The sequence below is a fragment of the Scomber japonicus genome, chromosome 22 (genome assembly GCF_027409825.1).
Source record: "Scomber japonicus isolate fScoJap1 chromosome 22, fScoJap1.pri, whole genome shotgun sequence".
NCBI lineage: Eukaryota > Metazoa > Chordata > Actinopteri > Scombriformes > Scombridae > Scomber > Scomber japonicus.
This window is the reverse complement of record NC_070599.1, coordinates 21,520,281-21,536,837: the sequence shown is the minus strand read 5'-3', so window position 1 is coordinate 21,536,837 and position 16,557 is coordinate 21,520,281. Positions and strand designations below refer to the sequence as shown.

Genomic DNA, 16,557 nt, shown 5'->3' with positions numbered 1-16,557 from the left:
TTTCTTCTCTACACTTTCCTTCCTCGTTTCTTAAGCTCAATTTTGTTTGACTCATTTCTTCTTCACTTTTTTATTTCTACCTTCCATTTTTTTTTTTTTTTTTTTACATCAATCCCATCTGCCCTTTCTTCTACATTCCTCCATCAGAGATTGCTTTTAAAGGAGTCTTCCCAATTTCAATCTTGAATCTTGAATCTTGAATCTTTTATATCAACTATCTTAGTAACTTATAGTCACAATAGTTATATACATACTTAAACAACTGTGAGCATGCATGTGAGTCCCACTGTGTCCTCCATGTCCATTTCCAACGTGGTGGCCCTGTCACACATTTTCTCAAATTGCAGCTGAAGCATACACTTATATTTGATCAGCGCTGCCTAGTTTGACAGTTTGATCGTTGTGAGATGTTGGTTCAGGAGCCACTTTCTTTTCTCAGCATTAATGAGCAACATCAAGTGGGGTTGAATGTCATATATTCCACCTCAAGGGAAATAATAATGTCCGATTGTGAAGGAGAAGGATAACTAAAAAAAAAAAAGCAGTCAACAGAATCAATTAAATTTGGTGTGGATAGATGAGTTATTTTGTTTCTGGATCCTTGTTTCAAGAAATTCTTGTTTTTATGCATATATTTATATTTTTTTGAGTTTTTTTAAATAAAACTCTTTTTCACCACTCAAACTTTGCACAAAATCTAAACATATGAAGTGCACAATTATTACAGAACACTTATAGATGAGCCTCAAAATGTATTTTCTGTAAAATTTGTTACCAATTTCTAATAGGTGTGATTGAGTTTTACAAGATGACTGTGCTCATATCAGCTCTGTTGTCAGCCTGCAAACTGGCCACTAGATGGTGCTACTGCTACATGATATGATTGAATGTACATAACTAGGTGGTGATCAGTGGGACTCACATGAAACTATTCAAGTTTTTTTTTATTAAAAAAGAATTGTAGATAATTGTGGAACCTTGTTAGAAATATTTGTTGTAAATCTTTTGTTTAATCTTAAAAATCTTCTTTTTCAGAGTTTACCGGGTCCTCCAGGCCTGCACGGTGCACCTGTGAGAATTTTACTTTTTCTACTTACTGAGCAAAATCGTTTTTTATCATTCCACTTGACTGTTTGTTATACTTTACATGCAAAATGTACTTGAATTTGTCATTTAATTTAGTAGTTAACCAGTAAGCATTAGCAATACATATACTGTTTGTTCTGACCTGGTTTTGTTGTGTCCCTGCAGGGTCTCAGAGGTCCTGATGGTCAAGGTGGTTTGCCTGGTCCAAGAGGGCCTGAAGGATTTGCTGTATGTAAAAAAACAAAAAAAACCCCATATATTATATTTTTATGTTTTAATACATACAATTGTCCGCACTGTAGTTTGTTGAAAATTGTTAAATATGTGCCAAATCTTCTGTTATTGTATAAACTAGTGTTAATTTATCCATGAAGGGTTTTTTTAAGTAATGCTATAGTTGTATTGCATGATTAAAAACCTTATATAAAAGCTCCAAATGTAATTAATGAAATCGAAATAGATAAACTAGTATTACATTTTTAGTTGTACGTCTTTTGAAGTGTTTGAAGGGTGCAGATGCAAATTTCTGTTTCATAGATGATTAAAAATTATTCTTTGACATTTACAACAAGATACTAATCTGTCTATCCATATGTTCATTGTTAATTTATTTCCATTATATTACATTATTATATATTATATCTGATTTTCTTGCTGATTTTATACCTGAAACTGAGTCTTGGTCTGTTGTCTGGGTTTAGGGCCCACCCGGTCCTCCCGGTCCCCCAGGGCTGATGGTAAGTAAAATGATATTGTATAATACTTTAATATATTAAGGCAATAAATGGAAAGTGTACGGAAGTGTTGCCTCAGTTTTTTTAATATAAAGACTTTTTTTTCTTGTTTTTCCTCCAAGTGCATTTTTTGTTAACCCTTGTTGTTTTTAGGGGAGCCGTAGTGACGGATATCAAGGAGAGAGAGGAGACAAGGTATGCATCGCTAACTGAAGAAGTCATATAGACTAATTTATGTGTCTGTAGAGATTAATACACACACACATCTCCACACATGTAAGGTCTGTTAATACGAGTAGTGAGTGCAGAGTTTTTTGTAAAATGAATTAAAAGGTGACATTTTTATACACATTGTCCTTTTCTCTAGTTTAGTTATTTAGTTATCCATAGCTTACACCATAAATTATAGTTACATGTTTCAGCTCATCACACGTTATAATAATATAATCAGGGAAGAATTATAGCTTGCACATGAATATGTCTGGATACTGTAACTATAATACCAACCAGGCAGACACATTTAACCCTTACATACTGTTCACATTAAATTTGACCCAGTTTGACATTTGAATGCAATAAATTACATTATTAAGTCTCAAATGTTATAGTATATGTTATAATGAAACCTACCATTCAAATGTTGTCATATAGCATAATTGTAAATATAAACAAATAGTTTCCTACAGAATAAATAATTACCTATAGAATAAAAATACATTATTTTGGGTCAACATTTGGTATAGGGACTAATTATAAAGGAATAAGCCATGTCACAAATAATGACCATCCCCACTGTGAAAGGTCAGAATATGAACAATATGTAAGGGTTAAACAGAGTTATTGAAAATGACGAGAAACATTCACATAGTCTGTATTTGGATCAAATCCACTGTGAGTGAGACTAAGGATACTTTATCTCCGTATCATTATTTTAGGAGCTAGTTTGAGGTAGATTCAAATACCAGAGCCAGCGTAAAACCCACAATACTGTGCATAAATTAAAAGGTCAGACATTTTTGAGTGGTAAACGTATTTACCATCTTGGCCAAAAGTCCAATAATCAATATCAATTTCATTTTTGTCTGTTGTGCATTCAGGACGTTACTGCAGCTTAGCACAAAGACAAGAAGCAAGAATGAGATAGTCTTGCTACTTCATAGATGGAAAATGAGAAAAAGAAAGCACACATAATGCCTTATGTTTACTTTTAAAACACTTTTAGACAGTTTGGAAGATGTTTTAGCTTGCTTTGAGCTAATTAGCTAGCTAGAAACGTTGGTATTCTTGCAGTTATTGTGATCATCTACAGTAGGCCTACACTTAGCTAACAAGTCCCAGGCATAATGTAATCAAAGAAAGGAGATAGTCTAGCCTTATTTTTCCTTTAAAATCATCAAGCTTTTGAGACAGAAGTGGGTTTGTTAGAAGATGTTTTAACTTGCTATTTAGCTAGCTACTTTTGCTTCTTTCGGTCTTTGTGCTACGCTACATTTGGCTAACAAGCTAGACATATCGCTGCACTGAATGAACAAAACACAAATCAGATCATTAATGAAGTTTCCCTTGAAGTTGAAAAAGTTGATCACAGACAATAAAACACTCTTTAGGCACTCTACTAGGCAGAGCAAGGAGAAAAGCCTTAATTTAATCGGGTTTGAAACACTGACGTCTTGTTTAGACCTCACACATTATCATCATAATACTATCTACTCTATACATATTAAACCACACGTATATTGACAATGAGAAATTTGAATATACTGTACATTTTCTACTTGCTCTCCAAAAGTGTCCGACCATATATGACTCTTTAAAATTTACTGCACATTTTGAGTTAGAACATTGTGGATTTTACGCTTTTCTCTCATGTCACCTCCATAAACATCATCTATAGACCAGCTCATGAAAACAGCAGGCTTAGAGTGCTCTAGCTGGGTCCAAGGTGTGTGTCTGTGTGTGTGCGTGTGTGTGTGTGTGTGTGTGTGTATTTGCATGTGCGTGGTTATGTATGCATTAATGTGTGTATGCATGCCTGCTTGAATGTGTTGTAATAAATGGATTGGTTGGACATAATGCTGTGCATGTTAAATTCTCGGTGGTGGTTTGACAACCCGTACTTCTTCCGTCCAACACATTAATTTACCCTCCCTCCCCTCCCTCCTTAACCCCACCCATCCCTGCATCCCTCCCTCCCTCCATCCTCCATCCTCCTCCCTCCTCCTCCTCTCTCCATCCCCCAGATTGATTCTTGAACTGTGTGTTGCATCCATTTCCTGTATGATAAAAAGATCACATGAACCTCTACTTGATTCAGTCTGGTTTGTTCTTTTCAAATGATCTGTGCTGCCACTGAGACAAGTCACAAACTCGCTGAAACGTGCCGACGCTTCACATCAGAGTCTGATTTGATGTGTCATTTTTCAAATCATATTAAAATCCCAATCCAAATTATTTCCATTTCTACCATTTCCCACTCAGATTCAATTTATATAGTGTGCTTTAAATATGGTTTGTGAGTTGATCGGTGGCATCACATGCTTGTTTCCCTTACTGTTGAATGATAGCTCAGAGATTATACATGGTGAAGTTCCTCAATTTTTATACATTTCCAAGTGAAACTCATCTGATCTTGGCTTAATTGTGCAGTATTTGACATTATTAAATATGAAAACTACAAAATTAAACAAACAAAAAACAGTTAAAATAAAGAAAACATATTAAAACTTCAACCATGTTCAAATCTCTGAGCTGTTTTTTATGAAGGACAATCTGTGGACTGTGACTGGGTGCTGGAATCACTTGCTCCTACTTCCTGTGTTGCTCTAATCCCCCCTCCCCTCCTCCTCCTCCTTGAGCACATTTGGGCAATCTGGTGGTGAACTCTGGGATTTGTAGTTCATTTAGCCTGCTCTTCGATTCCTCACCCCCTCCATCCATGCACGCATTTTAATTGAACAGTCACATGATGAGTACTAACAGTCATCTTCCTCACACACACTGCATGCATGTTATGCTCAACCAAACCCTCAAACACTCAACGTTTCTCGACAGATTCAGGGTTGCGTTGCATGTGGGAACAGCTGGATTTACTGTTTAGCCTGTTGAAATACGTTTTTTATTTTGAGATGAAATTAAAATAGTCCTTTAAGTACCCTTCTGGTTTTTTTTGCCCCGTGAAAAGAGGGGCTCTAAATTTCTTTATATTGATAAGGAACTCAAGATAAAGTATCCCTGCACTCTCTCTACTCTTTTTCTTTCCTTCTGTCTTTCATTCATTCTCTCTCTCTCCTTCTTTCTTAATTTTCCCCCCTCTAAAACTGCGTTTACTGCTCCACCCTCCATTTTTGATTTTCTTTTGTGAATTTTGTTTTCTGGATCTGGATCTGGATCTGTTTCTACTTTGAAGCGTGAACATTCATTTTTGATCTTCAAAACTGTTAAATTAAGGTCTACTAATAAGACTTTTCTTTCTGGAGCTTTCAACAGCATCTCACATCTATCAATCTATGTTGCCAAAAGTATGGTGACACCCCTTCACCCTCTTGGTCTGGAGCTGTTGTACCATGCAAACCAACATTGTGTTCATTATTTATCACTACAACTATTATGTTTACATCTTTACATCTTTGACCTTATTTATTGATAACATCGTAAGTTTATTGTTTTTGGGACAAATTATTTACCCAGCGTTGGTTTCCATGGTACGATACATATTTTATTGAGTCTGGCCTGGAGATGTGCACTGCTTCCGTGGTTGTAGACCCATTTCAACCATCAAAACTTGGTAAAGAGGCAATTAGGGCTCAGAAGTTGTGCTTTTTCTAAATGCAATACATCTATTTCAATGTTTTCATCAAGCAAACATGTCTTGTTGCTGTACCCAACTATGGTTCAATGTGTAACTTTTAAGCACAGATTATCTAAATTTCTTCAGATTCAGCACCTGGACGTTATATATGTGTGTGTTCTGCACACTGATTGTGACTGTAGGCCTATTGTGAATAAAGAGACATCTTGATCCTTGAATATATGTTGGTATTTTAGACAATGTTAGGCAGGGTTTTTATTTTATTTCATAACTCTCATGAGCTGATGAATTATTCAAAATAAAGCAACAGACATAAAATATAGGCATAGGGAGGAGTAAAAAGAAATAGAAACTGAACAAACGTTTTAGTTAAAGGTGCCCACAGGTCTTAAATCCAAGGTTTAGGGTCCACAACCTCAAGAACACAGTCTACTTGTAGGTTGGAGCATGGAGGAAGAAACAAACCCTGATCAGAAGGCCTCAAAGACTTGAATACAGAGGCAACGAATGCAAAGTTTTTGCAGCAGCATTTTTGGACCACATGTCGGTGATCCAAGGATTATATTCTGCAGTGAGTTGAAGAGGAAGTCCCAATAGTTCAGCCTTTACAGGATGTTATACAGGCAGATTAATACAGATGGTTTTGGAATCAGATGTGTAATGTGAAAGTGTCCCCATACCTTTGGCTACTTATCCATCTATCCTCCTGCTTCACATTATTCTACTTCTTTATTTTTCATCATTTGCTGCTCCCTTGTCACTTTTGCCCCTTCATCACTCATCTTTTCCTCCTCCATCACAACCTCATTCCTCTTCCCCCTCTCTCGTGATTGGCTAACGGTGTGTTGTGTGTATTTCGGACTCCAGGGCGACGTGGGTCTTCCAGGACCCAGTGGTACTCCCGGCGACGGGTCGCTAAGAAGCGAACAAACACTCACTATCTACAAAGGAGATCAGGTAACACAGCAAGTGAAGGGAAGGAGCTGAGGTTGTAGCGCTTCCACGACACACACACACACACACACACACTCACAACCATATCACACATGGATGTGGTGGGGTTTGATCACAAAAATGACATCCCTAAATCCACACAGCAGGCAGTGCAATGTTAGAAACTAAAGATTAAAAGAGGAAGAGGAGCAGTGATTGCAGTAAGCTTTATGGCCATGGAGAGGAGGACGTGCTGGTGTAGAAAGGGAGGAGTCGAAGGAGCAGAGGTTGGTCCGGACTTTAAAAATCCACCAAAGGAGCATCAGTGCATGTTTTTCCTGGCAGGTTGGAGTTCGTCCTACAACAATCAGTAAAAACAGAGATGTTCTGGAGGCAGAATTAATCTCTGTTGTTGTTTTTACTCCTCTAAACTGCCAATTTACCCTGATGTAATGATGCAGTCCTGTTGTAGGACATTAAAGTATGATATATCTTAGCTTTAAAAAACAGATTCACAATTTTTAAAGTCTGTCTTGAACAATAGTTAAGTGCCCAAATGGACATGAACCGTAATCATTGCTTTCTATTCATACTGACCATTAGAAGATCCCCTCATAATGCAAAACCACAGTCCTCCTTCTGTGCAAAAATGTATATGTTAAAGTTTATCTGAAGCTAATATGAAGCTTCAGATAAAATTAGTAAAATCAAGTAGATAGTTTTTTAGTGCCAAAGTCCCTCTTTTTGTTAATATACTTCCACCACAGCTCAACAGGAGCCAGATATTCACTTTCTGACTAATTCAGACCGCTTTACTCTTATATAAGCTTCTTCTTTAGACACATTGGGTTTTTAATAATGCAGATTTTGTCCCCCATCACTAACATTGGGAGCACTTTTGGAGGGGGATCTTCTAATGGTCAGTATGGACGGGTGGAATGACTACAAGGAGGATTTAACCTTTCATTATATAACATTTCACTGAAACTTGTTCTGCCTCCAGAGACTTTTGGTCTGTGAGGAGTTTTTGGTCACTAAAACTCCAATTTGCCACCTTCCACATCTGGCATTGTACTTTATATTGATTTCAAGGACCAGCCTCTCGTTGTCACCCCAAAAGCTCCTCACTCCTCCCCTCAATCTATGCACAACAACCTCTCCAGAGGCCTCATCCACTGTCACGCGGAGCCCATCCTTCACTCAACAGTACCCGAATGCCCCCCAAAGCTCTGCCGTTCTTTCCACTGCCTTTCCCCTTCCTCCTCGAAACCCCTCGCCCTCGCCCCCGTCGCCTCGGTGTAAAGCAACAGCTCTCTCTTCCTTGGTTACGGCATTCAGGGCGACGTGGGCTTGCCCGGTGACCCTGGCCAGCCAATGATCAATGGCGTTGTGGAGTTTGTGGGTTATCCCAAAGGAGACAAAGGATTGCAGGTTTGTTGGAAAACCAAACTTCTCTCATAGTTTCTAAAGCCAGGCAGGATGACGTACGGGTGACCTTTTGTTTAAAAAGGTATCTCAGTAATAATGTCAAAAAATGCTTAAAAAGTAAAAAGGCTTATTATTGTGCCAGTTAGGGTCAATTTTAAGATATTGTGTATGTTGCAATATGGCAAATTAATGCACCATGCAAATGTGGTCATGGAATCGCAACAGATCACAGTGAGCATTTGCCCTCTTTTAGTTTTTTTTAAATGTTTTTGTAAAATTTGCATTCATGGATGCTTTAATATCCAACATTTGAGTATTTCCTACAAAAGAGCAAAATATTTAAATCCAAGTAAAAATCAATTAATCATCTGTCAGATCCTTTAGTACCATCTTTGATAATTGTCTTGTGGGAAGAACTTTAATGTGTCTATTTAACTTTGACAAAAACAGACATGAAGGTGGTGACATGTTCACTGTGATCTATCACTTATCTCAAGTAGTCGAGTTTTCAGGTCTCTACAAGATGCCTTTCTGTACACATTACAGAGATATAAACTAAAAGCCAGTGGTTGTCAAGAATGTAGGAATTGAGTCTTAGAAACAAGATCAGGATCCGTGGAAAGCTGAACATGAATGAACGTTAGACGCAACACTCGATCCTCTTGTTGTTAAAACGAGAATAATCCGGATCGTCCAACCTGGATTCCTCAGCATTTTCAAGCCCGGCACAGTGCATCATCTCGGGGGCTTGAGCAGCGTTGTGGCTGGACGGGGGACACAGCCTGTCCACTTATCTCAGAGTCCATTTCATCGTCGTCATGATCCACATTTTTATTCCCCTCATCCTCTAAGCCAGTTTTAAAAGAATGAAGTCCTGTATCAGCTGGGCTTTTTTGTTTGTTTGTTTGTTTTCCTTTTTCTTTTACTGTTTTGCATGGACTTACAAAGGTAAGTTCATATATTTGAAGAGCATGGAAAATAATGTAAGAACGTTAATTGAGGCCTTCACAAGTTCACCATTGTTTTCTCTCTCCCGCTCTCCCTATCTCTGTCTCTCTCAAAGGGTGAACCTGGACGAAAGGGAAGCCGTGGCTACCCTGGCAACCCTGGCCGACCTGTATGTAATTTTGTTACAGAACCATTTTCATGACATTTTTGTACAAGCAGCTTGAAACTTTTTTTTTAATGAAAGCTCCATACCAAACGGAAACTTTGTAGAAACATAACAAAGAGAAAATCTGGTTTAAGATCTTTTTTTTTTCTTCTTTCTGTTAGGGGCCTTTCGGCTACCGTGGTGAATATGGAGAGAAGGGCATTCCTGGATATCCTGGGGGAAGAGTAAGAGCTAAAGGCTTTTTTAGTCATAAATGCTTTGTATTCAGGAGCTTCGTTTTTTGTGTTCTTCTGTGGTGATACATAGTACTGTTTCCCGTCCTCCTCTATGGTCATCTGTAATCAGTGGTGGATTTGTTCTGTAATTTCCCCAAACAGGGCGCTCCAGGTTTTAACGGACCTCCTGGTTCAACGGGACAACAGGTAAGCTTTGTAATACTTTCTCTAATGTTGAGAACACATCCACACTGAGGTGCAGACTAGTTTGTGACCTCTTGTAAACTATTCCATTTGGTCAAAAAGTGATTTTAAAAAGATGACATAATGTGGTTTTGTATGGAGACTAAAATAATGGATGAGAAGGAAGGAAGGCCATGATGCAGAAGGTTATGGCTGTTTTCTCTGGCTTCACCTCTTCTATTATTTTCCTATGCTATCAGACTTGGTGGTGTGTTATCAACAGCTTCATCATTTATACAATAAATCCAGACTAATTCAAACATTTATTCTGATACAGGGATATAGAGGTGATCCAGGTTACCCCGGGCAACAAGGATACAATGGACCCAAGGTAAAAGAAAAGTATTTTGTATCTGTTTGTGTAGGAGGCCTGTAGTACTTTGCTGTATTGTTACACTCTTCTGTATAGTGCCAATCTAAACAGTATATAGTTATTGTGGTTAGTATACAAGTATTCCGCATACTTAACTGTTTAAGTCTGACATTTCTATAGTGATATAATATTTGAAGCATCAGACTTGACTGTCACAATTGTGTCAATCACTAGTAAACTTAATATTCATTGTTTTTTAGTCTATAAACTGACTTTAGTTAGCATACTTAGATCAGTCATTGTTTGAGCAAAACATATGTAATTCACACTAAGAAACCAGCTTATATGTACACTAGTATGGTATAGTTTAGAGGCATACTGTAGTTTATGTGTTTTCGTGCAATCCTCTTGTTCACCAGCAGATGGTGCCAGTGTTTCTTGAACAAATTTTTACCAAAGTTGGTTTTACTGGGTAGATAAAAATCTAACTTTGCTGTTATAGAAAATATTTGTGTTATGCAGAAGGATACTGTGAATGGGTAATTACTCCATTTCTTATTTCTGAGGCGCAAATAGGTTTTAAATTTTCTTGTCTGGAGATCAGTAGCAAAAAATGTTACCTGGTTCCTTAAAACTACATGTTTTTATTCTTCTACTTTTTTCCTGATTAAATGAAGATATAGTGTGCAGAGTAATTGGTGAACTTTAGAGGTGTAACTCTAACCCTGGAAAATGTTGTTACTTAGTTTGGACAGAGCCAGGCTAGCTCTTTCCCCCTGTTTCCAGTCTTAATGCTAGGCTAAGCTAACTTTCTGTTGGGTTTAGCTTAATATTTACCATAAAAACATCGTCCTTGGCAATCCTCTCATCTAATGCAAACCAGGAGAACAGATAAATGTAGGATTATTTCCCTAAGCGTTGACATTAACTTCTTTAAGGTTGATCACTATCCACATTAGCAAATAGTTCAAAACAACAAATAAGTAAAACTGGATTATTTTCAGTTGACAAAATTTTCATCATGCATCCTGCAAGTCAAATCTAAATAGACAGACATCTCTCTGCTGTGACATTTTGTCCTAAACTGTGTGTGTCTTTTAGGGAGACCAGGGAGACACCGGACCACCAGGACCTCCTGCTTACATTAATAATTTTGGTTCATCTGTTCAAGGTAAGACAAACACACACAATCCAAACTATTAATTTAATTACTAAATTGCTAGTTGGCTATAAGTCATTGATCTATATGTTCCTGTGTTTACCACCTTTTCTCTAATTGGCTGCAGGTGAGCCAGGTAGCCCAGGTCTAAATGGACTGCCTGGTGCTCCCGGTGACCAAGGATCTCCAGGGTTCCCAGGGCCACCAGGCCGACCAGGAGTTGGTTATGGCTCAAGAGGTAATGCAATGTCACTAATCTGTTGCAGGTGTTAATTTGTTCTATTATGGATCCACAAATCACCAATAAACTGCACTAACCAAATTCCAAAGCAATGAAAACTGTTTATTTTTACATTAACATATCAATTTGATAAACATCTAAATTTACCAATCTTCTCCTCTCTTCTAATGCTACTTGTGCAGGTGATAGCAGTCCAGGTTTTCCAGGGGCCCCAGGCCCAAAAGGAGAGAAAGGTAATTCAGGTGCACCTGCCTACGGCGTTGAAGGAATCCCAGGCACCCCTGGACTTCCCGGAGCCCCCGGCCCTCGTGGACCTGCAGGCCCAGGAGGTGCAGGTAACGATTGAGTTGCTTATTTGGGATATGAAATGAAGTTAATATTCCATAAAACTAATTGAACATTATAATTACTATTTTAAACTTCTGTTCTTGTTTGTTTTGTTTAATTTTAACTGTGATTTAAGTTATCAGGATTGTGAGCTGGATTCTTTGTATGAAACAAGCTAAGAATGACAGAGTTTGTCCTTATTTTTATGAATAAAATGATGCAAAAATTAGGAACTTCTAGATAAGTAGACAGCATCTTAATCAGTCTGGCACAGAGCCATAAAAATTGATTTTTACTGTTCTCCAAGGCTTGTCCATTCCCCCCTGCGTCATCTATCCTGATGGCACCGACAGGCAAAAAGGCCAGTGAAATGAAGGTATCCTAAAGCAGTGGTTCCCAACCTGGGGGTCGGGACCCCCACAAAGAATTACTGGATTAATCAAAGGGGTCAGAAGACAGTACAACAGGATAGGATACAGGGAGAAAAAAACCTATTTTAGTTTTACTTCTTGTGAATTTCTGTATTTTATCCCCTCAAGTCTCTAAAAGTTATTTAGATCTTTCTAGTGCTGTAAGGCTAGTGGGTTGATCATCAGAAGATTGAGCTATTTTGATAATTAAATAATCATTTTAATCATTTTTCAAGCAAAAATGTAACAAAAAATATGATTGTTTCAGTTTCTCAAATATGATTTATTGCTTTTACTTTATTGAAGATGATGATAAACAGAATCTTTGGGTTTGAGCAGCAGTTAAGCTTTCATAGCTGTCTGTTAGTCAGACATTTGAAGATGTAACCTTGGTGTGTGGGGATTAACAGGTTTTTAAAAAATAATAATTTTCTGACATTTACGGACAAAAAGATTAACCAATGAATCAAGACATTAATCAGTAACTTAGCTAGTAGACAATGCAATGTGTGAGAAGGGGTCCCAGGTAGATACTTTACTTTATTTTAAGGAGTCACAGGGCAAAGAGGTTGGGAACCACTGTCCTTAAGGCAGGCATATGCTATTGCTATGGTCGCCATGGCAATATTCATCTTGTCAAAGCGACAATCAAACCAACAAATTCAACTTTCAGCAAACAGCATCCTAACTGCCCAAACGCTCTTCTTTATGCTGTACTCCGTGCAAGGTGTGGTGGTAAGTATAGCTGAGAAGAGCGCAGCTGTAAGCTTCAGGCTTGGATGAGATGGCCTCTCTGCTCCAAGCTGCTTTCTCATCTTTGGCCACAAGGTGTCGCATAAGAGCACAATTCACTGATTTTACATGGACATGGAGGCATGGCCGCAGCATTTTTATACAAACACATTAAGCAACGGAACACTTTATGTATGTGGTATAAATAAATAAATAAATAAATAAATGAATAAATAAAATGGAGATACAACCTGAAAGGAAGCCTAATAATTGTGGTTATAGTTCCACAGAATAATTTTCTTTCAATTAATTGTGAAGATGTAAATATCTAATTTTCACTATTTCCTTGAATTCATTTCTACATACGCCACATTAGATGAAGATGTGTCCTTTTCATATTGTTTACATTATATTAGTGCCAAACTGAAAAACACTACACGTGTGTCTTATGCGGCAAGTACCTCTTAGCCATTACAGTCAATGTAAAATCACTGAATTTTTTCATGCTAAATAAAATGCTGTTTTATTTTTCAATAAGATATAAACAATTGAAGGCTTTTTCAAAAAGATAAGCATCTGTCATCTTGCAGCAGCAGCAGCAGCAGCACAAATCTTCTATCAAATCTGATGAACCAAACAGAGCAAACTAATTTCACACTGTGATACTGAGCTTAAAATATTTGGGTTCCTGTGAGTTATTAAAAAAAGCACATTGTAAGAAAATCAATTCCTCCAAAAGAGGGGCATTACAGGAATCAATTTTTTCCACAATCGGCTCAAGATCAAACGGTGTGAAATCAGTCTTTCATACTTTGTGTATTAATCTGTTCCTAATATCTATTCTAATTTGTCATTTTTTGAACAGTTATTGATTTCGTGTCTGGCTTTGCAGGTGGTTCCCAGGGCACCAGTTACCCCGGACAGCCTGGTGCACCTGGTCCCAGAGGACCGCAGGGTGGCTCAGGATTCAAAGGCTTCAGAGGTACACATAAATACTCATATGTCCATTCTTAATTACGATTAAATTAAAATGAAATCATCTTTATTCAGAGTCCAAAATACAGTTCCAGATGTTTCAATTATGTTTTATTTTTCCAGGACAATCTTAAAAATGTTCTATCATTTTCAAAATCACATCAATTTTCCTGCCAGGGCTGCATCCCGACATTTTGAAATGCTGCAGTCTTCAATGTACCTCCAGACAATGCAATTTTTTATGAACTTTAACTTTCTTTTTTTAAAATCTAAAAACAGTCCGATTTTTTTTTGAGTCAATCATGTCATCATAATTATACTTGTGCCATACTGTGTCAACAATGCAAACCACAAATGCGAAGTTGCCCAAAAAAGTGTCAAAATTAAAGACTTTTGATACATTTTTGGTATTAAGCCATAGTGTAAACTGCTTTTCAAGAAACTCAAGCCCCAACATTTTTAGCCACAAATACTGAGGATATTCTTTTGGTATCTTATCGTTAACTTTATTGCCTGCCTTTTGTGTCAGAAAATTCAAATTTTAGTTAAATAAGAACAAATTAAATGTGATGTCTTGGTTCTATCTATAGCGATAATAATGATATTTCCACTTCCTCTTCTTTCCTTTTCACCCTTTTACTGATATTCCCTCTATCTTCTTTCCCACTTCTTGTACCCTCATCTTTACTATCCCTACATCCGTCTATCCGTCTATCCTCCAGGGGATCCGGGCGACTGTGCCTGTCGTGGAGGCGGCTTTTCAGGAGGACCAGGATCACCTGGTCCCCCTGGGGCGGACGGCACCCCTGGCTTCCCTGGACGAAAAGGTGAACTCGGTGACTCTGGTTCCCCTGGCTTTGGCGGTGTTCAGGGACCTCCTGTAAGTAAAGACTTCACGTACACACAGCTTTCATAGCTGATTCCAGTGAATATTTAGCAATGAGGCATACACGTTTGTTCTGTCACTTATACCACCTGTTGTCCTCCTTCAGGGTCGTCCTGGTCCTAGTGGCACCTTTGGTCGTAAAGGAGAAAAGGGTGCGTCTTACTATCCTAACTATGGTGCGGGAGTGAAGGGAGAGTCTGGATCTCCTGGACCCAGAGGACCTACAGGTGAAACTGGAAAATCTGGCAGAGATGGACTGCCTGGCTTCCCCGGAGCCCCTGGACTCCCAGTGAGTGCTTTAATAAGAGAATCAAAAGTAGGTTTCGATAAGGAATAAGAAACAAGAACCAATCAAACATCTCCTCTCCAGGGTGACGCTGGCTACGGCACAGTCGGGGAGAAAGGTTTCCCAGGATTCCCCGGGCAAAAAGGTCGTCCTGGCGGCCCTGGAGAACCCGGCCAAGGCTTTGTCGGAACGCCCGGCTTCCGCGGAGAGCCGGGAGATTCTGGACTAGCAGGGTTGCCAGGGCAACCAGGTTTACCCGGACCAAGAGGTAAGTGATGATGAGTGAAAGAGTGGCGAAAGGAGGTGTGTGTGTGTCCATGAATGTGATGATAGAGAGAGAGAAATGTGTGTGTGTGTGTGTGTGTGTGTGTGTGTGTGTGTGTGTTATACCATATTCTCCCCACAGGTGACCCCCCCCCCCCCCCACCAACCATACATCCATCTCATCCCATCACTGTCCATCCAACATGTACTGTAGTTGCCATAGCAACCTTATCCTAACACCTTAAACCATTAGAAGCCATCTCTAGGGACAAAAAGGTCCTGGTTCAGCAGCTCCCCATGGACCTGAAGGGACAACATGGCTCTTAGATTTTCTCTACCAAAGCAGCTTCCTGCCCTTCATGCCTCGGCTGCAGCCGCATACTACATGATTAATGGTCTCCATTAATGTGCTTATACACTTCTTCTATAATCTATAATCCATAAACTGCTTCATTAGTTGACTGATTGATGCACAATGATGAGATTTTATTTGCTGATTGCGCAACTACCACTGTGCTTCTTTAGTCTCAGAGGAGGTTTTGATTTGATTTACAACAACAGTAAATTATCCCTGAGTTTGGTTCAATCTTTTAAAGTGACATGCTTGTGTTTTTTAAAGTTTTTTGAGCCTCACTTCTTCAGAGTTTAAGATATCAGAAATCCTGTAGCTTTCACTACAAAATAGTATGCAGCAAAGTGTTTAAAAGAGTCTTTTTGGCGTGTAACATTTTAAAGTGAAGCCGTATCTGCTCTGTTTATTGTGACCCCTGATTCAGGCTTAGATTTAGGCAATACAATAACATCTGTGCACATCTGGATTAATATGAAAAAAGTAGAGCTGCAACAATTCTGCAGAAAATTCATTGGCAACTATTTTGATCCAAAAAAAAATTGTTTTAGTAATTTCTTCCAGCTTTTCCAGCTTAGTCAGATAAAAGAATATCACATTTCTAAATGAGTAAAAATGTAATCTACCAGCAGCCTCCTACAAAAATGATTATGTTCTTCCTCTCTGAGACTAAATGACACAAAGTCCTCAGCAGCAGCTGGCCAAGTATGAGTGTGTGCTCTCATACCGTGATGCTAATGCTAAACAACTGATTCATTTTGCTCTTAATATGAAGGTTATTGTCACTCACAAGAGCTGAAAGAGAATGAGAAGAGTTTTTTCTTTGGATTTCTGTCTCACTTTGATAATAAGTGTTTGTCAGTGTCTCTCTCTTCTCTTGTTGAGTGGAATAACCTGTTTTTAAGCACTTTTACATTGAAGCAAGCATTTTAATATACTTTTGCCTTAACTGAATGAGCCTTGAAGTAATTGAATGATTGCTGATATTTGTTTGATGATATTTAAAAAAAAAAAAAGATTTAATTGCTTGATTGGCGCATGCAAATGACCCTGA

General features: G+C 38.3%; 1 protein-coding gene across 1 annotated transcript in view; it reads left to right on the top strand.

Annotated features, from left to right (window-relative positions):
• Positions 1-16,557, top strand: part of col4a6 (collagen, type IV, alpha 6) — a 139,016-nt gene that overhangs the window by 107,378 nt on the left and 15,081 nt on the right. Inside the window, exons 8-24 of the mRNA XM_053343159.1 lie at positions 1,036-1,071; positions 1,252-1,314; positions 1,788-1,823; positions 1,974-2,015; positions 6,496-6,585; positions 9,053-9,106; positions 9,265-9,327; positions 9,481-9,525; positions 9,839-9,892; positions 10,976-11,045; positions 11,161-11,271; positions 11,472-11,609; positions 11,909-11,944; positions 13,636-13,725; positions 14,441-14,598; positions 14,711-14,893; positions 14,975-15,158. Coding sequence (XP_053199134.1) covers positions 1,036-1,071; positions 1,252-1,314; positions 1,788-1,823; positions 1,974-2,015; positions 6,496-6,585; positions 9,053-9,106; positions 9,265-9,327; positions 9,481-9,525; positions 9,839-9,892; positions 10,976-11,045; positions 11,161-11,271; positions 11,472-11,609; positions 11,909-11,944; positions 13,636-13,725; positions 14,441-14,598; positions 14,711-14,893; positions 14,975-15,158 — 1,453 coding nt within the window. The remainder of the gene's footprint in view (positions 1-1,035; positions 1,072-1,251; positions 1,315-1,787; positions 1,824-1,973; positions 2,016-6,495; positions 6,586-9,052; positions 9,107-9,264; positions 9,328-9,480; positions 9,526-9,838; positions 9,893-10,975; positions 11,046-11,160; positions 11,272-11,471; positions 11,610-11,908; positions 11,945-13,635; positions 13,726-14,440; positions 14,599-14,710; positions 14,894-14,974; positions 15,159-16,557) is intronic.